General features: G+C 51.7%; 1 protein-coding gene across 3 annotated transcripts in view; it reads right to left on the bottom strand.

The window, feature by feature from the left end:
- The window catches only part of FBP2 (fructose-bisphosphatase 2), a 31349-nt gene that overhangs the window by 7781 nt on the left and 791 nt on the right, over positions 1–22777 (bottom strand). For 2 of the 3 annotated variants that reach the window (XM_051851706.2, XM_051851213.2), the window contains exons 2-6: positions 20898–21179; positions 16603–16765; positions 14271–14363; positions 8170–8310; positions 4375–4512 (exon numbers count right to left, since the gene is read on the bottom strand). In XM_051851706.2, coding sequence (XP_051707666.2) covers positions 4375–4512; positions 8170–8310; positions 14271–14363; positions 16603–16765; positions 20898–21067 — 705 coding nt within the window. In that variant the 5' untranslated portion in view covers positions 21068–21179. 3 annotated transcript variants of the gene reach the window in all.

Raw genomic sequence — 22777 nt, 5'->3', positions numbered from 1 at the left:
GTCTGATCTGATTTCATCATCATTTAAAAAAAATCATCTATTATTTTTCACTTTATGTTTCTGTGTGGGAGCAAACTGCTGAAATCCTTACTTAATGTATACTAAGCTGATCTTCTGTATATTAAGATAATCGAAAATGAATCTTGATGTGAATGGAAGGGGAGAGGGAGTGGGAAAGGGGAGGGTTGTGGGTGGGAGGGACGGTATGGGGGGGAAGCCATTGTAATCCATAAATCGTACTTTGGAAATTTATATTCATTAAATAAAAGTTAAAAAAAATAAAAAAATAAAAATAAAAAAAAATGAGCCACTGTTCTTAGCCACTCCCCCTTTCTTCTACACTTCTCAGCCAAGTTCTCTGAAACAACAGTTTTACACATTGTCTCCACCTCAACTATAATTCAGGCTTTTAAAGGGTTTATTTTATTCATTTAAAAGAAGAGTGACAATAGAAAGGGGAGAGACAGAGCTATTTCATCCACTGGTTCACTCCCCAAATAGCTGTGACAACTGGGGCTGGACCCAGCCAAAGTCAGGAGCTAGGAACTCCATTCAGGCTCTCTGTGGGGGTGGCAGGGTCCCAAGTACTTGGGCCATCTTCCTCTGCCTTCCCATGCACATGGATCATAAACACAGCAGCCAGGACTTGAACCAGCACTTTGACATGGGATGCCAGCCACAATGCTGACTCCCTGGGTCTCCACTGCTTTCCTTTGAAAGTACTATTTTTAAAGTTTCTCAATAGGCTAACATTCATTTTAAAAACAAAAGGGTGGGTATTTCTCTGTGTGGGGCAATGCATGCCTAATGTGTGTGTGTTCACTTTCTCAGCTTTTAAATAAAACTTTATCACTTTGTGCACCTAATATGCACAAAGAATGCTTAGAATGCTTCTTTATGTACAAGGCAAGAGTCTGACAAGAACCTAATAATGCACTCCCTCACTTCAATTAGGCTTCTCATTTAATCAAGGGATAAAAGGACCTATCCTTGGGAAAACTAGAATCCCTGAGGTTGAAATTGTTACCAGGTATTGGGGGGAACCAGGGCAATGTAGAATAAGAGAAGATTAAAAAAATCTGGTATTAAAATTGAGTTGCACACTGATTCCAATAATACGTAAGTCAACTTATAACTACCTAAGTAAAGTTTATATATTCTGTATCTAATGCATATACTTCTCATTGTCTTATTTTACTTTACTGTCTTCATTTTGGATTTCTGGATTAATCTTAGGATCTAGTGAAAGTGCTCCCTAATACAGCACTTTTTCTCCGTAGATGGAAATCTATATTGGGTCATAAAGTCTTTACAATCAGTGTCTATTAGTTCATGCTATTAAAATGAAATAGAACCAAAACAAACGGGATGGAATGGAATGGAATGGAATGGAATGGATAGAATAGAATAGAATAGAATAGAATAGAATAGAATAGAATAGAATAGGGAAAAAATGTGTTAGAGTGCACTAGAGTAGTTAGGTAGGTCGTTTCACTTTTGGTTGTGCCTGTGTGTGTGTGTGTGTGTGTGTGAGTGCATGCACATTCATGCACCCGTGTTCTGAGTTGGATGTGAAATACATTTCTTAGCAGTTATAGTCAAAAAGTGTTTGAAAAACTCAGACCCAGTCAGTCTGCTCCACTCCTGGAGTATCTGTGGGAAAACTCCGTCACTCCCCTCAGAGCGTTCGCTCTGCTTTGTAAAACTGCAAAGCTTCCTTTGTTTTAGAGCTTTGGGGTTCTTCTGGTTCTCGTCAGAATATTTCAGGGGCTGACACTGCTGTAGCGGGTAAAGCTGCCACTTGCAGGGTCAGCACCCCATATGGGTGCCAGTTTGAGTTCCTGCTACTCTACTTCCAATCCAGCTCTCATGGCCTGGGAAAGCAGTAGAAGACAGCCCAAGTCCTTGGGCCCCTGCACCCACATGGGAGACCTAGAAAAAGCTCCTGGCTCCTGGCTTTGGACCAGTGCAGCTCCAGCTGTGGTGGACATCTGTGGAGTGAACCAGCAGATGGAAAACCTCCCTCTCTCCCTCTCTCTCTCTCTCTCTTTCTGCCTTTCAAATAAATAAATAAAATTAAAAAAAAAAAAAAGTTCATGGGAAATGTAAGTTACGAAAAACCATGAATAGATTTCAATATTTTGCACCAAATCAAACTTACATGAATTCCATTTTCCCCAAACTTTTTGAGGTGACCTCATGTGTATGTGTGTGTATACACACACACATACACACACACACACACACGTGCGTCCATATGAACAGTCTTCAAAACATTCATAGAAATGTAAATTATGAAGAAAACTACGCATGGACTTCAAACTTCGAGGCACAAAAGAAGCCTTTATATTTTAATTCCATTTCCCATGAACTTCCTGAAGAACCTGCATATGTGAGCATATAAGGGATACATACAACATATTTACATTTAGCTCTGCCATACATTTCTTAAAATTTTGTGGACACATCTCCCTATCAATAGACAAAGACGGAGCTGCCCACGTCCATGAAGAAGCCCTACTGAATGAGACTTTCACATATCTCCTTGACCTTTCCCAGGGGACACATTCCTGGGGGAATTTAGGATAAACTGTTGAGCAAGAAGATACAGATCTGAAATCTTTGCCAACACTTTGCCAGAATGCCTTCAGAAAATGCGGTCACATTTATCTTCTAAGAATTTACCAGAGGGCTTGTTTTCCTACACCACTGAGCCCCGTTTAGCTTTCAAAGCTTTACCAGTGTCACCTGTGGAAATGAGACCAGGAGGCTGCTTTTTTAATTCGCATTTCTTTCTTTCTCAGCTTCTTCCCTTTGGCTGCTTAAATGCAAATATTGCCTCCACCATTTGCAAAGTCATTCTGTTTGCCTGGTTCTCATCCTCACCTTATCAAGTTATAAGAAGCTCCTTGAGAAGCTAAACTGGTCACCCCCATGTGTCTGCTACATACATAAGGGCGCTTCAAAAAGACCAGGGGGAATGGCATTAAAAGAGGACTTTATTTTGGTGTAAAACTACTTTGAAATTCAGGCACAGTTTTTTCATAACACCCTCATGTGTGGTAGTTCTGCCTGCAACTTACCCTTCAAAAAGGTGTTTTTTCCCACAGAAGTGGTACTTTTCCATGCTCAATAAATACCTTTCTTTAGGAGAGAGCGTTTTTATTTTTTAGCCTAGACTTGGAACCACTCTGAAGCCATCGCTAAGTCTGGGAACTTGAGAATAATGTTGACTTCACCAACACCACCACAGTCAAATCCTGTCCCTTGAGCCTCAAGACGTGGCTGCTATGGCAAAATAATGCCCTGTGAGGGAACAGGACAGGAAACTGCATTGCTGAGAATTTCTCTAAAAATCCAAGAAAGAAAGAAGGAAGAAAACTCGCTGAAGCTTCTGTTTCAGGCAGCAAAGCCAGGCCCCAGCGTCCTGAGGACTGAGTGCCACCAGGCCCATGAAATCCTGAGCTCTTTTCCCTGGAGCTGCAGGGACAGCTGGTCTGGGGACAAACAACCCCCTCTCACTGCATACCTCAGAGCTGGGGAGGAGCCGGCCAACTGGTAAACCGGCTTCACTCCGCTCCCAACCTGGGCCCCACTTCCCACTCTTGGTCTGGAAGTTCTTTGCCTCTGGCCTCACAGCCACGCAGCAGACATCCTAAAGGGACTGTGTGGGCTGGGTTCACAGCCACGTGACTTCCAAAACGCAGGGATCAGGTACAGAGAGCCCATCGAAGTCCTGAAACTTGCCTAAACACAGGGGCCGGTGTTACAGCAAGTGACTTGAACTTCCAAATGCTACTGTTCCATCTAAGAGCCAATGTAACTGAGCTGTAGCCTACCAAGCTAATGAGCCTGAGCGAGGGCCAGCCTGAACCTCTGCATTTGGAAAACGTGTCCCTGCTTCCTTTTTATTTTTTAATTAAACTTCTCCATGGTACATTTATTTTTAGTTTTTGTTTATTTGAAAGGCAGAGTGACAGAGGGAGACAGAGACAGATAGAGAGAGAGTTCTCTGCCCGCAACAGCTGGGGCTGGGCCAGGCCGAGATTAGCAGCCAGATCTCCCACTTGGGCGGCAGGGACCCTGCTCCCGGGGCCAGTGCTGTGCCTCCCAGGGTGCACATGAGCAGGAAGCTGGAGTCTGGAACAGCGCCAGGACCCAAAGCAATGATTTGTCTCCAAGAAACTCCACTTGTAATTGTAACTAAAAACAAGCTGACTGCTCCAAACTCATGCTGTGCAGAGCGAAACTCATGCTGTGCAGAGCGACAAACAGGCACCAACCTCTTTCACCCAGGCCCCCAAAACTACCCCCTAAAGGGACCCCACTGGGGCAGGACTCTCCCCGCTATAAGCCTTCGCTTCCTGCACTCACCTCGGGGAATTTCTTCTTCTGCACATACTCCGTGGTGGCTGCATCGAAATACTTGGCATAGCCCTCGTTGAGACTGAAAATCTTCCCCTTCTTCTTAATCTTAACATCTTTCTCCACCAGGACAAACTCACCAAGAGCCTGGAAAGATGGAGAGAGACAATGTGATGCTAAGAGGGGCCAGGAGACAGAAGCCAGCCGCACACTCCACAACCGTGGGAGAACAGTGGGAGACGGGCACCCGCAGCGGGGACCTGGGGTCACTGTGCCGTCCTGGAGCTTGCCCTGGTCTGGTGTCACTTCACAGCAGGGTAGAAAGAACAGCAATGAGATGGAGGTGACACAGGCAGCTCCAGGAGTAGCGGAACAAGAGGTAACCTAGTTCAAGGGCAAGAGGATCTGCAATCTTCTTTATTTACCTGCCTGTGTTCCATTGTCAACGAGGCTGCCGATTGCTAAGGACCACAGCTGTAACATCCCCCAGGTTCTCACATTAACCCAAGTTAGTATGTTCGGGAAGGTGTGAGCCAGCAACCATCCGCAATGAGAGAAGAACTCACACTATGGGGAGCAGGCACAGTTTGACTATTAGTTTGTGGTCCAGTTATTTGATCTTAATGAAAAGTTGTTGGTATCCCGATATCTGGGGACAAGAAGAAAGCTCTTGCCTCAGAAACTACGTTCACTCAGCATTAAAAATTAGTTACAATTAAAAAAAAAAAAACTAGAAAAATCTACCGAGTTGTTACAGAATTCTGCCCAGCTACCTGACAGCCACACCAGGCAACCCTTTACCAGGTCTGGGGACGGGGCCTGAGCTGGTGACAGGGGGTCTGCCCCACTGGCGCAGAGTTCGCCTCCAACACTGACATGTCCTGGGTCACCAGAAGGAAATTCTGGGAAACCAGCCTCATCTTGACGCATGTCAAAAACCTTAAGCAGGAAAAGATCTCCCGAGATGGCAGCTCGCAGCGAGACCACGAGATGCCGAGGAACACAAACAACACTCCCCGAGCAGAGAGAGCCAGGACCAGGCTGATCGTGTCGGAAACAAAGCAGTGAGCAGGATACTCAGCAGGTGCAGAAGGGACTCGACGGCCCTCTAGTTTATCAGCAAGCAGCACGGCAGAAACACAACTGTCCCCTTAGCTGGAGGAGGAGCCCCTGCTGCCGCAATGGGCAGGTCTCGTCTGTCCAAGAGACGCACAAGCCCCTGCAGCTCTGTCCCCTATCATGGGACAGGACAGCTACGGCACCTTCCCATGCCTGGGAAGCATGACCCTTCATGCCGTGTGGTCACCAACAGCCACTGAGTAGTAACGTGGTCCCCATACACTTGGATAAGAGGGGACCTGATCACCAGGCACCAGGCACACTTGTCATTCAGAAACCATAGCTCCCATGTGAAACTTAATGCCTTGACTTTGAGGTGCACCCTGTACTGCAAAGTTTGGTGAACATGAAGTGGGGCCTCTGTGCCCCAGATCAAAGCATCACCCCATAAACCCATGGATGCAACGGGCCCCAGTTAATAGCACTGAAAACTAACTCTGTCCCATGAGACCGCCTCTGTGAGCTGCCAGTCACCTCCCAGGCCCTTTCTGTCTGTGACCATTGCTGGAAGTTCCTGTAGCTCCAAGTACACATCCCCCAAAATGTTCCAGACTTTGCATCCAGGGCCTGTGCTCAAATGTCCTGTGCAGTGGAGTGGAGTGACCCAGAGGGTCTCAAGCTAACACTGAGAGGTCAGGCTATGGTGCACCTCCTCTTGCCATCACGACACAAGCTCTGTGCCTGTCTCTGGCCCAGCTTGGCTCTCCTGTCCCAGTGGGAGACCGAATGCAGAGACTGTGCCTGAGTCCTTGAGTTGGACCCTGAGCCACAGGCTCCTCCCCACCCCACACACCTGCCCATGGCCTCTAGAACTGCTTCAGAATGTTCTGGATATTTCCCTTGCCCTCAAGGGCAGTGTGTTCAGAATGAGTCGTGAAGCGCATCCCGGCAACACCAGTCGCTGGCATGGTCTTGGGCAAGTTGCCCACCCTTGCTGCACCTTACTTTCCTCATCCGAACATGGGACTAACAGTAGGAGCCCCTCACAGAGTGGCTATGAACTCTATATGTCTCAATAGAGGCAGATTGCTTGGGACAGATAGCCGCCCACCACTTAGCCAGCATGATCTGACTGCTGGCTGGCATTCCGGAACCGTTTTAGAAAGCACTCTTCATTGTCTGAGGGTAATATGAATAAGCCGTAGAATGTCTCGGGATTTGCCTCCTTCTCCGAAAATCACAGAAATTACGGCACCAGTAAACTGGCTCAGCAAGCACTCCTAGTCTACATGTGAAAAGACTGCACACGAGTCCTCGAAAAAGTCCAGGGCAAGTTTACTGTAATGCAAAGCATTTTGAAAACTATGCAGATCCGGGAACTCTGAAGAAACTCTGTTCTGTTTTTGAGACACTGCAACCCCCCAACGTCCCACACCTATGCACCGACGTGGACACTTCATGCGGGCAGGAGTGTTGGTTGGGTGAGTGCTACATCACCACTGCCTAGTGCTGCTTCGGGATATAGTAGGTGCTCAGTCAACACTGGTAAATCTTACTTAAATTGAAATACTGGGGGCCGGCGCTGTGGCGCAGCGGGTTAAAGCCCTGGACTGAAGCGCTGGCATCCGTTATGGGCGCTGGTTCTAGTCCTGGCTGCTCCTCTTCCGATCCAGCTCTCTGTTGTGGCCTGGGATAGCAGTAGAAGATGACCCAAGTGCTTGGACCCCTGCACCCGCATGGGAGACCTGGAAGAAGCTCCTGGTTCCTGGCTTGGGATCGGCACAGCTCTGGCCATTGTGGCCAACTGGGAAGTGAACCAGCGGATGGAAGACCTCTCTCTCTCTGTAACTCTGTATTTAAAATAAATAAAATAAATCTTTAAAAAAATTGGAAATACTGAGCTTTTCACTAGGTAAACACCAGAGGCTTTGAATTTTCACGAGACTTGATTATACCGACAAAGAAGCTCTCTGGTAATAGACAAAAGCATGTAGCATTGAAAAGAGAAATTCTGTAACTTAAAAATCTTTTCCAAAATTTCTCCCAATCATTGTTACAGTGCATACGCTACTGAGACTCAGCATCGTGGTTTTTTTTTTTTTTTTTTTAATTTTTTTTGACAGGCAGAGTGGACAGTGAGAGAGAGAGAGAGAAAGAAAGAAAGAGAAAGGTCTTCCTTTTACTGTTGGTTCACCCTCCAATGGCCGCTGCGGCCGGTGCACTGCGCTGATCCAAAGCCAGGAGCCAGGTGCTTCTCCTGGTCTCCCATGGGGTGCAGGACCCAAGCACTTGGGCCATCCTCCACTGCACTCCCTGGCCACAGCAGAGGGCTGGACAGGAAGAGGGGCAACCGGGACAGAATCCGGCGCCCCGACCAGGACTAGAACCCGGGGTGCAGGTGCCGCAGGCAGAGGATTAGCCTAGTGAGCCGCGGCGCTGGCTGGCATTGTGTTCTTAATACTCAGTCTCTAGCCAGTGATTTCTGCCTGCGACCAGGATTGCGCTCTTGCATTTTCCACCTTACCCAGAGGCCTCCATTGATGCTACAGGGCTCTCCCCCAAACGCCCTCACTCAGAGAGAGGACTTTGATGTCTTCCTTCATGTTGGTAGGGCTCCCCGGTGACCCTCCCCAGCCCGCAAAGCAAGTACTAGGAACAACCAGGAAATTATCCCAGGACACTGGGAGGCAGCCACAGAGGCCCATGGTGTCCCCAGGTGCAGGTGCCACTGGCTTTGCTACTCACTGGGTCCAGCATGAAGAGGTCCACTCCCTGTCCCGTGGAAAGAGCCACCAAGGTCGCGCTGCCGTAGAGCGCGTAGCCTGCGGCCACGATATTGCGGCCAGGCTGCAGGGCGTCTTTGTCGGAAGGCTCGTCCTCTGTGGTCTGCGGAAGAGAGCAAAGAAACGTGGGGCATCGCTGTCTCCGGAGAGAACCCTACACCCGGGAGGCCTGCGCTCACATTCCTTGGGGCCCCTGGACGAGGCGCAGTGCTCAGCCTTTGCAGCTGCCCCAGTCGTACTCAGAGGAAGCAGGATGCTACGTTAAGGAAGAGCCCAGGCTGTCAGGCACACAGCCCAAAAATGTTCTCTCCCATTCTGCTGGATGTCTCTTCTCTCTGCTGATTGCTGCCATGAGCTGTTCCATTGCATTGACTGGTGAATAATGACAAAAACAATGACAGATAGAATGTTTTCCGAATATTTTTTGATCCAAGGTTGGTTGTCTCTTCGGGTGCAGAAGCTGAGAAAACAGAGAGCCAACTGCACTTCCAAATGCGGACGACACGCAAGAATTACGCTCGCAGGAAGCAGGCCCGGAACAGCAGCCTGTGTGCCTCACACACAGTGGAATTATGTCCACTGTGCTACTCAACTCTCCAACAGAATTGCTTCTTAAGATACTACAGGGAGGCTGGTGCTGTGGCGTAGTAGGCTAACGCTCTGCCTGTGGCACCAGCATCCCATATGGGCACCGGTTTGAGTCCCGGCTGCTCCACGTCTGATCCAGCTCTCTGCTCTGGCCTGGGAAAGCAGTAGAAGAAGACCCAAGTGCTTGGGCCCCTACACCCACGTGGGAGACCCAGAAGAAGCTCCTGGCTCCTACTCCCACGTGGGTGCAGGGGCCCAGACCAAAGCAGAGAACTGGATCAGAAGTGGAGCAGCTGGCACTGTGGCTCACTAGGCTAATCCTCCGCCTTGCGGCACCAACACACCGAGTTCTAGTCCTGGTCTGGGCACCGGATTCTGTCCCGGTTGCCCCTCTTCCAGGCCAGCTCTCTGCTGTGGACAGGGAGTGCAGTGGAGGATGGACCAAGTGTTTGGGCCCTGCACCCGCATGGGAGACCAGGAGAAGCACCTGGCTCCTGGCTTCAGATCATCATGGTGCGCCAGCCGCAGCAGCCATTTTGGGAGTGAACCAACGGCAAAGGAAGACCTTTCTCTCTCTCTCTCTCTTTCTCACTGTCCACTCTGCCTGTCAAAAAAAAAATAGAAGTGGAGCAGCTGGAACTTGAACCGGTGCCCATATGGGATGCCAGTGCTTCAGGCTGGGGCTTTAACCTGCTGTGCCACAGTGCCAGCCCTAGGGTTTTTAATATAAGTCAAAATCTTTAGTCTTACTCTGGCAAAAAAAATGACCTAAATGAAAGATCTCTGCGAGTGAGATCCCAGTGGAAAGAACAGGTCATCAAAGGAGGTACCTTTCTCTGAAGGGAGGAGAGAACTTCCACTTTGACTATGACCTTGTCTAAATATGATCAGAGTCGGTGAACTCAAAAGGCTTCCATAGCCTTGGCAACTCATGGCAAGAGTCTAGGGTGATTACTGATGCCATAAACAAGAGTGTCAATTTGTAAAGTCAACAACAGGAGTCATTGTGCACTTACTCATGTAGGATCTCTGTCCTTAATGTGCTGTACATTGTGATTTAATGCTATAACTAGTACTCAAACAGTATTTTTCACTTTGTGTCTCTGTGTGGGTGCAAACTGTTGAAATCATTACTTAATATATGCTAAACTGATCTTCTGTATATAAAGAGAATTGAAAATTAATCTTGATGTGAATGGAAGGGGAGAGGGAGTGGGAGAGGGGAGGGTTGCGGGTGGGAGGGAAGTTATGAGCAGGGTGGGGGGAGCCATTGTAATCCATAAGCTGTGCTTTGGAAATTTATATTCATTAAATAAAAGTTAAAAACAAACAAACAAACAAAAATCTTTAGTCTTCCCCATGGAAGCATCTGAAACATTTTCCTCCAGCCATTAAGAGGACCCTGCTTTCTTTTCTTTCTTTCTTTCTTTCTTTCTTTCTTTCTTTCTTTCTTTCTTTCTTTCTTTCTTTCTTTCTTTTTTTTTTTCTTGACAGGCAGAGTGGACAGTGAGAGAGAGAGACAGAGAGAAAGGTCTTCCTTTTGCCGTTGGTTCACCCTCCAATGGCCGCCACGGCCAGCGCGCTGCGGCCGGCGCACTGCGCTGATCCGAAGCCAGGAGCCAGGTGCTTTTCCTGGTCTCCCATGGGGTGCAAGGCCCAAGCACCTGGGCCATCCTCCACTGCACTCCCTGGCCACAGCAGAGAGCTGGCCTGGAAGAGGGGCAACCGGGGACAGAATCCGGCGCCCCGACCGGGACTAGAACCCGGTGTGCCGGCGCCGCTAGGCGGAGGATTAGCCTAGTGAGCCGCGGCGTCGGCCTTTCTTTTTTTTTAAGAGCAGCTAATTGGCCGGCGCCGCGGCTCACTAGGCTAATCCTCCGCCTAGCGGCGCCGGCACACCGGGTTCTGGTCCCGGTCGGGGCGCCGGATTCTGTCCCGGTTGCCCCTCTTCCAGGCCAGCCCTCTGCTGTGGCCCGGGAGTGCAGTGGAGGATGGCCCAGGTGCTTGGGCCGTGCACCCCATGGGAGACCAGGAGAAGCACCTGGCTCCTGGCTCCTGCCACCGGATCAGCGCGGTGCGCCGGCCGCAGCGCGCTGGCCGCGGCGGCCATTGGAGGGTGAACCAACGGCAAAGGAAGACCTTTCTCTCTGTCTCTCTCTCTCTCACTGTCCACTCTGCCTGTCCAAAAATTAAAAAAAAAAAAAAAAGAGCAGCTAATTTTTATTTATTTATTTGACAGATAGAGTTATAGACAGTGAGAGAGAGAGAGAGACAGAGAGAAAGGTCCTCCCTCCGTTGGTTCACTCCTCAAACGGCCACCACGGCCGGCGCTGCGCCGATCCAAAGCCAGGAGCCAGAAGCTTCTCCTGGTCTCCCACGGGGTGCAGGGCCCAAGCACTTGGGCCATCCTCCACTGCCTTCCCGGGCCATAGCAGAGAGCTAGACTGGAAGAGGAGCAACCGGGACAGAATCCGGCGCCCCAACCGGGACTAGAACTCGGGGTGCCGGTGCCACAGGTAGAGGATTAGTCTAGTGAGTCACGGCACCAGCCCCTGGACCCTGCTTTCTGTGTGCAAAACCAGAGTTCTGCCGATAGCTCCTGACTACAAGGCTCTCCTGTATACCCAGTCCTGATCCTGCAGCCACAGCTAGGCCTCCCACCCTCTCCTACACCCTCAGGGACTTGGTCAGCTTAGAGACCCACTTCTCCTCCCTTTTTTAATTTTTTTAATTTATTTATTTTTTATTTTTTGACAGGCAGAGTGGACAGTGAGAGAGCGAGACAGAGAGAAAGGTCTTCCTTTTGCCGTTGGTTCACTCTCCAATGGCCGCCGCACCACGCTGATCCAATGGCAGGAGCCAGGTGCTTCTCCTGGTCTCCCATGGGGTGCAGGGCCCAAGCACTTGGGCCATCCTCCACTGCACTCCCTGGCCACAGCAGAGAGCTGGCCTGGAAGAGGGGCAACCGGGACAGAATCCGGCGCCCCGACCGGGACTAGAACCCAGTGTGCCGGCGCCGCAAGGCGGAGGATCAGCCCGGCGCCGGCCTCTCCTCCCTTTTTATTTATTTTTTTTTTTTATTTTTTTTTTTTTTATTATTATTTTTGACAGGCAGAGTGGACAGTGAGAGAGAGACAGAGAGAAAGGTCTTCCTTTGCCGTTGGTTCACCCTCCAATGGCCGCCGCTGCAGCCGGCGCACCGCGCTGATCCGATGGCAGGAGCCAGGAGCCAGGTGCTTTTCCTGGTCTCCCATGGGGTGCAGGGCCCAAGCACCTGGGCCATCCTCCACTGCACTCCCTGGCCATAGCAGAGAGCTGGCCTGGAAGAGGGGCAACTGGGACAGAATCCGGCGCCCCGACCGGGACTAGAACCCGGTGTGCCGGCGCCGCAAGGTGGAGGATTAGCCTATTGAGCCACGGCGCCGGCCTCCTCCCTTTTTAACAACTATATTTGTCTGGTTTGGGTATCAGGGTAATACTGATAAGTTAATTAATAAGAATTAGTAAGTGTTTATTCCTCTACTCTGAAATACATGGAATAATCTCAGTATTTTGTGAAATTCACCAGTGAAACCAATTGGGCCTGGAAATACCTTTTTTTTTTTTTTTTTTTTGACAGGTAGAGTTAGACAGTGAGAGACAGACAGAGAAAGAGGTCTTCCTTCCGTTGGTTCACCCTCCAATGGCTGCTATAGCCAGCGCTGCGCCGATCCGAAGCCAGGAGCCAGGTGCTTCCTCCTGGTCTCCCATGCGGGTGCAGGGCCCAAGCACTTGGGCCATCTTCCACTGCCTTCCTGGGCCACAGCAGAGAGCTGGACTGGAAGAGGAGCAACCAGGACTAGAACCAGGTGCCCATATGGGATGCTGGTGCCGCAGGTGGAGGATTAACCAAGTGAGCCATGGCGCCGGCCCCAATACCTTTTTTTTTTTTTAAGTTTATTTTTATTTATTTGAAAGGTAGAGAGACAGATACAAAGAGAGATCTTCTATCTGCTGGTTCACTCCCCAGTTCCCTGCAACAGCCAGGGTTGGGCCAGGGTGAAGCCAGGAGCCCAGCACCCAGTCCAGGTCTCCACTGAGTGGCAGGAATCCAGCTCCTTGAGCCATCTCCTGCTGCCTCCCAGAGTGTGCATCAGCAAGAAGCTGGATCAGAAGAGGAGCCAGGACTTGAACCCAGGCGCTACAATATGGGATGGGGGAATCAAAGTGGTGCACCACAGTGCCTGCCCCTGGATGTTTCTTTTTTTGAATTGTATTTTCTGAACAGTTATACAGCCTCATAACTAGCCACTCAAGTTATCTATTTTATATGGGGTAGCTCTGAGCCTTTTTAGGAGTTGGCCCATTTTGTGTAAGTTGTACAATGGATACAGGTACAATTGCTTGCATTACTACCTTATTATCCTTTTGACGGTTCCTAATGTTTTTAATATCAAAACAACATGAGATGAACAATCTAATATACAAATATTTATAACCCTGATCATTTTCCCAAAAGGAATTCCAAATAATTGAGGAATGTGCCTGAGAAGGCACCAGAAGATGGCCCGAGTACTTGGGCCCCTGCCAACCACGTAGGAGACTGGATGGAGTTCCTGTCTCCTGGCTGATAATGATGTTACAAATGGAAAATTCTATACTCGACCTCATGGACAATAGCAGTCAAAACATGCCTACTGAAAATACCGCTGTGAATTACCTGCAGGCTGTGTGCATGAGGAGGATATGAAACATAAATGAATTTCATGTCTGCACTTGGAGCCCATCCCCAGGATATCACATGGTGTCTATGCAAATATTCCAAAGTCCAAAATAACTCTTGTGTTCCCAAGCATTTTGGAAAAGGGATGCTCAGCCTGCACCGAGTCTGGCAGGAGTGTTCCATCCAGGCTTTCAAAACAAGGTCACTGGGGCCGGCGCTGTGGCGTAATCAGTAAAGCTGCCAGCTACAGTGCCGGCATCCCATATGGGTGCCGGTTCGAGACCCGGCTGCTCCTCTTCCCATCCAGCTCTCTGCTGTGGCCTGGGAAAGCAGTAGAAGATGGCCCAAGTCCTTGGGCCTCTGCACCCACGTGGGAGACCCTAAGAAGCTCCGGGCTCCTGGCTTCGGACCAGTGCAGCTCCAGCCGTTGAGGCCAACTGGGGAGTGAACCAGCAGGTGGAATACCTCTCTCTCTCCCTCTCTCTCTCTCTCCTCTCTCTGTGTAACTATGACTTTCAAATAAATAAATAAATCTTAAAAAAAAAATACCTGTGAAAGGGATGATCCTTTCACTTTACTCTCCTAGGAATGCCAGGAAAAAGGCAGAGAGCAGATCACCAATGCAGCTATTCCCATGCAAAGCCTCTAGCAGGGAGAGTTTCCTGGTTTGCCCACAGTGGTGGGGTCTGGTCAGTGGGGCAACAACACTCAGGCCAGGAACCTCCCAGGAAGCCCACATGAAGGAGGTGAGAAAGGCCAGCCCATGCACTCACCTTCCTGTAGATGGCAAATATGGTCCCAATGGAGGCCAGGCAGTCAATGTTGGAAGATCCATCCAGCGGGTCAAAGCAGACCACGTATTTCCCCTAAAGGGACAAAGGGGAGCAGCACCGGCCACATGAGCACATCCGCCCATGGGCACAGCTGCCACACAGCCGTGTGTGGCAGACAGCATGACATCAAAAAGAGATTTAGAGACACTGCATGTCATCATTCAAAAAAATGCTGGCACTTGTGGAGGGCAGCGTGCACCAGCACACACGCTTACAGCTCAGAGCTGGTCCTACCCCCAGTAGATCTGTGGACCCCCGAATAAGATGTTGGGGAGCCACCCATCTGCAGGTGCTCGGGCTCCTCCACACACACACACACACACACACACACACCAGAGCTCTTAGCTGCTCCAGATGTCACAAGAACCTGTGGAACTGGCACCTTGAGGGAAGGGGTGGGGAGTGAGAGATAATCTTGGGCCACTGCCCCAAAGTGCCCACAGTAACGTAGGCCATGGCTTTAGGGATCATTCTTCCTGGGCCTCTCCCCAGACTGGACTGTTTTCATTGTAAGCCATTTTTACCAAAAAGACTTGAGAAAGTCTCTGAACACCATTCCTGGTGCCTCTGGATCTGTCTGACTCAGAGAGCAGGTGCAGACGTCAGAATACAAATATTCCTCTGGATTCCACTGCCGCCAATGTGCTGGCCCAACGTGAAGTCCAGAAGATGGAACAAGTTGGGTCTTGTGAGACCCATGTTCCCCACGTCCACTCACCCTGCGGTCTGTCCCAGGCAGTGCCAGCCGACAATGCCAGGCAGGAAATCCTCAGATTTTTGCTGTGGGCGAGCTACCAAGAGAGCCCTAGCCTGGCGCACAAATCACTGATAAATAGCACGTCAAACAGGAGGCATTTCTCTCTCTACCCAAATGTGTCCTCCCCGACTGGCCGGCCAGCGACGCCCCAGCTTCATTTGAGTCTGCTGTCTTTTTCTCTCCTTGCTCAGCCAGAGAGCGAGGGCGAAAGTAGGGTAATCCACAAAGTTGGAAATTCCACAGCCTCTCCACGAATAGCCCCTTGATCCACTGCTGCATTCATTGGCTGGCAAAGTTCAAGGCGCTCAAGTGTCAGGAGAGGCAGTAGCAGCAAAGCTCTCTTCACGGAACTGGTTTCTAACAGGACTCCAGCGAGCCCACATATGAATGGGTGGTGGTGCAAATGCGCTCAGGAAAAAACAACTGCAGGGTGGCACTGTGGCCAGCAGGTGAAGCTGTGGCCTAAAGCAGTGGCGTCCCTTATCAGAGCACCGGTTCAAGTCCCAGCTGGACTTGGAGCCTCTGGGAAAGCAACAGAAGACAGCCCAAGTGTTGGGAACCTGCCACACATGTAGCAGACCCAGATGGAGCTCCAGGCTTTGGCCTGAACCAGCCCTGGCCATTGTGGCCACTTGGGGATAGATCTTCCTCCCTGTCTCTCCCTCTATACATCACTCTACCTTTGGAAATAAATCTTTAAATAGAGAGAAAGAGAGAGAGAGAAACCAAAGGGGAAGTGGATGGGGATGAGGGAGGTAGCATTCAACAATGGGTCTGACTGGAATTAGGAAAAAGGCCACAAGGAACCCAGGAAGAGAACTGTAGACAAAGGGATGGCAGGTGCTCCTGGCGCGGCACGGAGAGCAGCCATGGAGCAAAACCAAGAGCTAGCGAGAAGACTCACGTGGCTCCAGCCACCTGGGGAGGACAGCAGTAGATTAGATGGCAGCCTGGAGACTGGAGATTGATTTCCTATCAGCTGAATTTTAAACTTGGAGATAATAAGTTTAATTAAGCTTAAGTTATGTGGAACAAATGCCTTGCATGGTATCTGGTAGGTGCTTAATAAGCTAGGCTTTATCTTTTCCTTCCTTCCAGAAAAATCACAGAGAAATGGCCTGTCATCTCCAGTGTGTCAAACAAGGGCCCACAGCGCCAGCACCTATTTTGTGTTTCTGCATTGTGGCTGAACGCTGGTTGGCCTTATGGCCACCAGCCAAACCTTCCCTTTACAAAAGCAGAGGGACCCTTGTGACTACAGACCCTCTGCAGTCACACCCTGCACTAACCAACTCTACCGTTGTGTTAACGCCAGAGCGTGGGGATTTTAGGAGTTCTTTTCTCGATTGATCTACGAGTCGGTCAGGTGCGAAGACACCTCTACCCAAGCCATAACCCCTCGGGCGGGGGCTGTGGGAGGAGAGTCAGGGGCTGTCCTGTGCAGCTCTTCCTGGGAGCTCTGCTTTGGCACCACCTACTGGTGAGGGCAGATTCTGCAGCCGCCCCGGGACGCACCCGTCTCTCCTTGGCGGTGATGATGGCCTCTTTGTTCTCCTCCGAGACCAGCACGCAGGTGCTGTAGGAGGACTGGAGCATGTTGATCACCAGGGCATTGGACAACACGTCCAGCTTCTTCACCTCGTCTCCCGTCACGTTCACGGTGCCCGCGATTCCATACCTGAGACGACAGAAGGCTGCATCAAGTCACCGAGGGACGCATCACCCCAGGGAAGATCCCACACGCGCCAGGACACCCGCAGCGTCTCCAGGCTATACAAAGGGCAGTTCTGAAAGTTCTCGGAAAATAGAATTAAGAGATAAGTTTAACTGGGTGCAAAAAATAAAATTGAGATCTGGTGCCGGCATTGTGGTGCAGAGGGTTAAGCTGCCAAGTGCAATGCCAGCATCCCATATCAGAGCACCTGTTAGAGTCCTGGCTGCTCTGCGTGCGCTCCAACTCCTTGTTAACGCACCTGGAAAAGCAGCAGAAGATGCCTAAGAACTTGAGTCCTTGCTACCCACGTGGGAGACCTGGATGGAGCTCCAGGCTCCTGGCTTCAGCTTGGGCCAGCCTTGGCTCGTGTGGCCATTTGGGGAGTGAACCAGCAGATGAAAAATATCTATCTCTCTCTCTCTCTCCCCCACTGTTTCTGTAACTGCCTTTCAACCACATAAATCTTTTGTTAAAAATTGAAATTCATTCATGGTTTTCATCATAGTGTGCATTTTGCCATGAACTTTTTGAAGACCCCACCGAGACACGGATCTCAAAAATTGTTTGAACCAAAAGAGACGTGATCTTTTAGTTCCTTTCTCTGTGAACTTACTGAAATGCCCTGTATTGGGCCTTGTCGCCTCGCCTGCTTTTCACCTTGAGGACATGGCCCCATTTCCTTGCCTCCTCCCCCACTGAGATTGGGGAATTCAAGCTGGGGCTGGACAGGACAGCAGAGCTCATAAAATCCAGACGCATCACCGCAGGTAAGGACTCCTTCTAGCACTGGGCTCTCAGCAGTCTGCTCAGGACCCCCACCCCACCCCCTACCCCGCCACTCACCTGCCTTACGGCCAATCTGACTGCTGACCAAGCTGCTTCCTGCCTGGGCGCCTCTTGCCACCAGGAGCCCCGTGGCTGTCACTCTACTCCGGCCTGACTCATTGCTCGGTGAGGCCTTCCCTGGCCTCCCGGCTAAAATACCCACCCCTGAGCCCCCTTCTTGATTCATTTTCCGCCTCAGCTCTCACCGCCATCTAGTGATCGGTTTTGTCTCTGGGCTCCACAGAGGCAGGGGTTTCTTTCTCTGTCCCAACGGCAGCCGCCGCCCCGTAGTCTGTGCCCTCTGTCCCCGCCGCATCAAGGCGTACGCACGCTTACATCCCAGCAGGTGCTAAGGCCATGCAGCCCCTGCACACCGAGCTGCCCCCGCCTCTCCCCTCCATGCTCTCTGCCTGCCATCAGCTTCCTCCTCACACCCTCCAGGAAGCCCCCGCCCCCTCCCCAGGTGTCCTGCGTGTCCCCCACCACCTGACGGGTACAGCCTGCCCTCCCTTCCACTCTGCTCTTGGGCACCCTTCCTGCTGGGTTTTTGGCCTGCTAAGGGAAAGGACTGTGTCTGACCGCCTGGGTCCCCACGCATGCATAAGCAATGCTCAGTGTCCAATGGATTACAAGGACAGGGGCGGCCAGCACGGAGTTTCCCTTCCCCTCCTCACTGATTGAGGACGTCTCCACAGGTGGCCAGGGCTGAGAACCTAAGCTGGGGACACGGTGATTCCTGCCCTCTCTCTGATGGCCAGCGTCTCCCATACCCCGCCCCAGCCACCTCGTGTGATGCCTGGTACAAGGAGCCAGCTGCCCTGCAAAACAATTCCGGTTGCCTGGCCTCAAAGACAGCACCTTCTGGGGCGGGCCTTGTAGCAGAGCAGGTTAAGCCCCGTCTGCAACACTGGCACCAGTCTGAGTCCCAGCAGCTCCACTGCTGATCCAGCTCCTTGCGACCGAGCCTGGGAGAGCGGTGCAAGTGGCTTCAGTACTGGGGTCCCTGGCACCCACGTGGGAGACCCAGATGGAGCTCCTGGCTCCTGGTTTCCCTGCCTGGCCCAGACCTGGCCTTCTGCAGACATCTGGACAGCGAAAACAGCAGATGGAAGCTCTCCCTCCCCACGCCTCTCTCTCCCTGTGCCTTTCAAATACATAAACCTTTTGAAGAAGAAAAAAAAAAAAAACTGCACTTTTCATTTCCGGACAATTGCAAGCAGCCAACCAACAACAGTCACAACAAAACGGGGTTGTCTTGCGTGGCAGTGTAAGCGGACCACAGACCCAGCATCTGGCTAGCACACCCAGGTCCATGCACCCACACCCTCCAACCCCACCGTGCTGCCCCCGCACTCCCCCCAGCCCAGCCCAGCCCACCCCGAGCCCCGCAGGCGCAGGGCAGCTCCCTAGCTCCACAAAGGCGGGTCACGTGCCCTGCTAGGGGGACACGTGGATCCCAAGGAAGCCTTCAGGGCAGATCTTGCGAGAATTCGCACGCACCAGGCCCCGCTTCAGCCTCAAAGCCGTTGCAGACGCCGGCGGCCTTGTCTCAACGGGCTGCGCCTGCCACCTAGTGGCCGGTCGGCGGCGGTGCCCGCCGGCTGATTTCCCCGGGGAGCGGCGTGGGCTCTTGGCACTAAGGGGCTTTTTTTCTGAGCTCCACAGGCACTGTGGAAATCGTCGCGACCCTCCGAGTGAGGAGAGGTAGGCCCAGCAGGAGCAAGTCGTGGCCTACCACCGCAGGGAAGGGAAGGGAAGCTAGCTCATCACCTTCCTGGCTGGGGTCTGGACACTCAGCTGCCACAAAGACCACCCCCTCCGCCCCAGCTACGTAGTCAGTCAGTGGAGCAGGGAGAGGGAGGGGGCGTGACCCCGAGATGGGGCCCAGGAAGCCGCGGTCGGAACACTAGGACTCACGTGCAGGGAGAGACAGGGCTGCACCTTGCATTCGGAGAGGGGAGAACTTGGCCATGGTTGTCAAATGCGGTCAATGCACAGAGAGGAAAGCGCTAAGCACGGTGCGTCCTTAACTTGAGTCCTGTTGCTGGGTCCCTAATGAAACTTCGTGGGAATAAAATCTCTGATGACCTTGTAATCATTGCAACCTGAGATAGCACCCGGCAGGTCTTCTGTGTTAAAAGCACTAAGCTGTTCAGAAGTATTTTCAGTGACTGGGCTTTGTCAAGTCTTACTTTGGAGTCCCCCCCACCCCCAATACAAGACCTTTCAACTCCCCAGAGACCTCCAGTGGGCAAGCCAAGTCACATCATTATTACAAAGGAAGTGGAAGTCCCAACAAAAATGGTTTCTTCTTATCACAATTGGAACACTCGGCTGTGATCCACGTGAACCTGGCCTCCGGCTGTTCTTGGATAAACTACCAAGGACCAAGCACGTGCAAGAAGGCTCTTCCCTCCCACTCCCAGCTTCCCGCACGCCAAGTACAGACAAAGAGAAAGAAAGACAAAGACTAAACTTAAAATAGAGCCACCAAAGTCTCCCTCCCACGGTGAGGGGGGAGCTGTGGATCCAGCCCCGGGAGGTGTTCGTTGGGTGAATGATCCTAGCTGGTACCAATATGAGCAAAGGCCATCATAAAAACGCAAGTCTGGGGCCGGCGCCGTGGCTCACTTGGTTAATCCTCTGCCTGCGGTACCGGCATCCCATATGGGTGCCGGGTTCTAATCCCGGTTGCTCCTCTTCCAGTCCAGCTCTCTGCTGTGGCCCAGGAGGGCAGTGGAGGATGGCCCAGGTCCTTGGGCCCTGCACTCACATGGGAGACCAGGAGGAAGCACCTGGCTCCTGGCTTCGGATCGGCTCAGCGCACCAGCCGTAGTGGCCATTTGGGGGGTGAACCAGTGGAGGGAAGACCTTTCTCTCTGTCTCTGTCTCTCACTGTCTAACTCTATCTGTCAAATAAAAAAAAAATGCAAGTCTGTGCAAAGCACCAGAAAGAGACCTTTCAAGTCCCCCTCTGCTTCTTGGTGCCACTGAGACTGTGCTAACACAGTCAGCAGAATTCAGCAATTTTTAATGCACCATTTTTAAATTCAGCATGTTTTAGTACAACGAGCCACTGCGTTTGCTCTTGCCAGATAAACAGTAACAGGAAAAATAACACTTTTTTTTTTGCTCCCTTGTGTGTTTCAAAATAGCACACATGAGAGAGAGGTGAAATGCAGCTTCCTTCTGGGGCACACGGGTGTAACCATGGTGACCCCGTTTCTAGCCCAAGCAGGTGCAGCTCCCGCGCGAGCTCCCCGGGACTCACAGGTGGGCCAGGCCGGCCTTGCGCACGGCCGAGGAGATGGCTTTGATGGCCGTCAGCATGGAGTTGAGAAGCTGGGTGAGCTCTCCGGTGCCTTTGGCCTGCCGCCCCTTCTCCATGACGTAGCGGGTCAGGGTGAGCATGTCGGTCTCGAAGGGGCTTCTGTCCGTCATGGTGGTCGATGCTACTGCAAATCTTTCTCCTAGCAGGAATCCTTGCTTTTCCCCAGGGGCTCCTGGCTCTGCCGAGTGGACGCTGAGAAGAAGTGTGCTGTCCCTGCCGGACCTGTAAGAAAAAGGACCCAGCCCGCGTGACTGGAATGACTGGCATAACTGGACGAGCCCTCAAGGAAATCTCTCAGGGCTCTGCCAAAGCGCCCTAAGCAAGCTATAAATAGCCTTGGGCTGCCCAAAGCCCAGACCTTCGTTCTGTTGATGGGTTCCCTCCCACCCCGTAAAGACCCTAACAAACAGGGATTTAGTAATAGCAGGTGGGAGGGGGGAAGTGATCCACAAAACACTTTTATGCAGGAGGCCAGAGGGCTTGTGCACATCCGGGTTCTGCAGAATCTGGCTGTGCAGCAGCTGTCGGTGGCCGGTACCCTATCTGGGGCATAGGTCACGACATCAAGTACGTGCAATCCTGAGATCTCTTCAGCCGGCCTTCGTTGCCAAGCTGCTTGAAAAGGGTGCCTTTAAGTCACAGAAAGCACGTGTGATTGGATGGCTCGGGAGGAGAGAGGAGGGGACAATGGTGTTCCCTCGCACAGCGCCCTGCACCAGTATCATTGTTCCCCTGCGTTTATGTTTTAGGATAATAAAAGGACCCCCTGCTCGTTCAAAAGGAAACACTGGAGAAATAGAAAGAAAAAGCGAATGTGCTCACTCCCAGCCGAGCCCCCAGCCCACCCCTGGGCTGTTCCAGCTGGGGAGGGTCTGTCTGTGTGGCTGGCAGGCACTGGTGGGGGCCGGCACAGTGGGGTCAACGTGCTTTTGGTGGGACAGGCAGACCTGGCTCTGTGTCGCAAGCTAGTAGTCTGCTAGCTACACGACTGGGGAAAGTTCCTCCACTCCTCGAAGCCCCCGCTTCCTCACTCACGTGGATAAAACACCCACCTTAGAGAGGATTAAAACTGGAAAGATGTGGCCGGCGCCACGGCTCACTAGGCTAATCCTCCGCCTTGCGGCGCCGGCACACCGGGTTCTAGTCCCGGTCGGGGCGCCGGATTCTGTCCCGGTTGTCCCTCTTCCAGGCCAGCTCTCTGCTGTGGCCCGGGAGTGCAGTGGAGGATGGCCCAAGTGCTTGGGCCCTGCACCCCATGGGAGACCAGGAGAAGCACCTGGCTCCTGGCTTCGGATCAGTGCGGTGCGCTGGCCGCAGCGGCCATTGGAGGGTGAACCAACGGCAAAGGAAGACCTTTCTCTCTGTCTCTCTCTCACTGTCCACTCTGCCTGTCAAAAAAAAGAAAAAAAAAAAAAAACTGGAAAGATGTGCCTGATGCAGTAGGTGCTCAGCACTTCCTTAGGTGTTACTGCGAGTTTATTGCCAGCCAGTTCATTCTTTCCGTTATGTCTTGTACACGAGTCTGTTCTCAACAGATTGGTTATGAGACAAACCAGCCAATCACCCAGGGTTTCGGCTCCGATCGCCAGAGAGGCACCAGCCGTACAGCCTCTGAGGTTGTCAAGGTTGGCACCCCGTGTTGCAGGGCCACAGGTTAGGTCACCGGTGCAATGGCAGCCTAACTGCTCTATCAGGGTGCACCTGCTCTATCAGGGTGCCAGTTCAAGTCCAGTTACTTTGCTTCCAACCCAGCTTCCTGGTAGGCAGCAGAAGATGGCCCCAGTACTTGGGTCCCCAGCACCCATGTGGGAGACCTGGAT

Source organism: Oryctolagus cuniculus, chromosome 1 (assembly GCF_964237555.1).
Source record: "Oryctolagus cuniculus chromosome 1, mOryCun1.1, whole genome shotgun sequence".
NCBI classification, from domain to species: domain Eukaryota; kingdom Metazoa; phylum Chordata; class Mammalia; order Lagomorpha; family Leporidae; genus Oryctolagus; species Oryctolagus cuniculus.
This window is presented reverse-complemented; position numbering and strand designations above follow the sequence as displayed.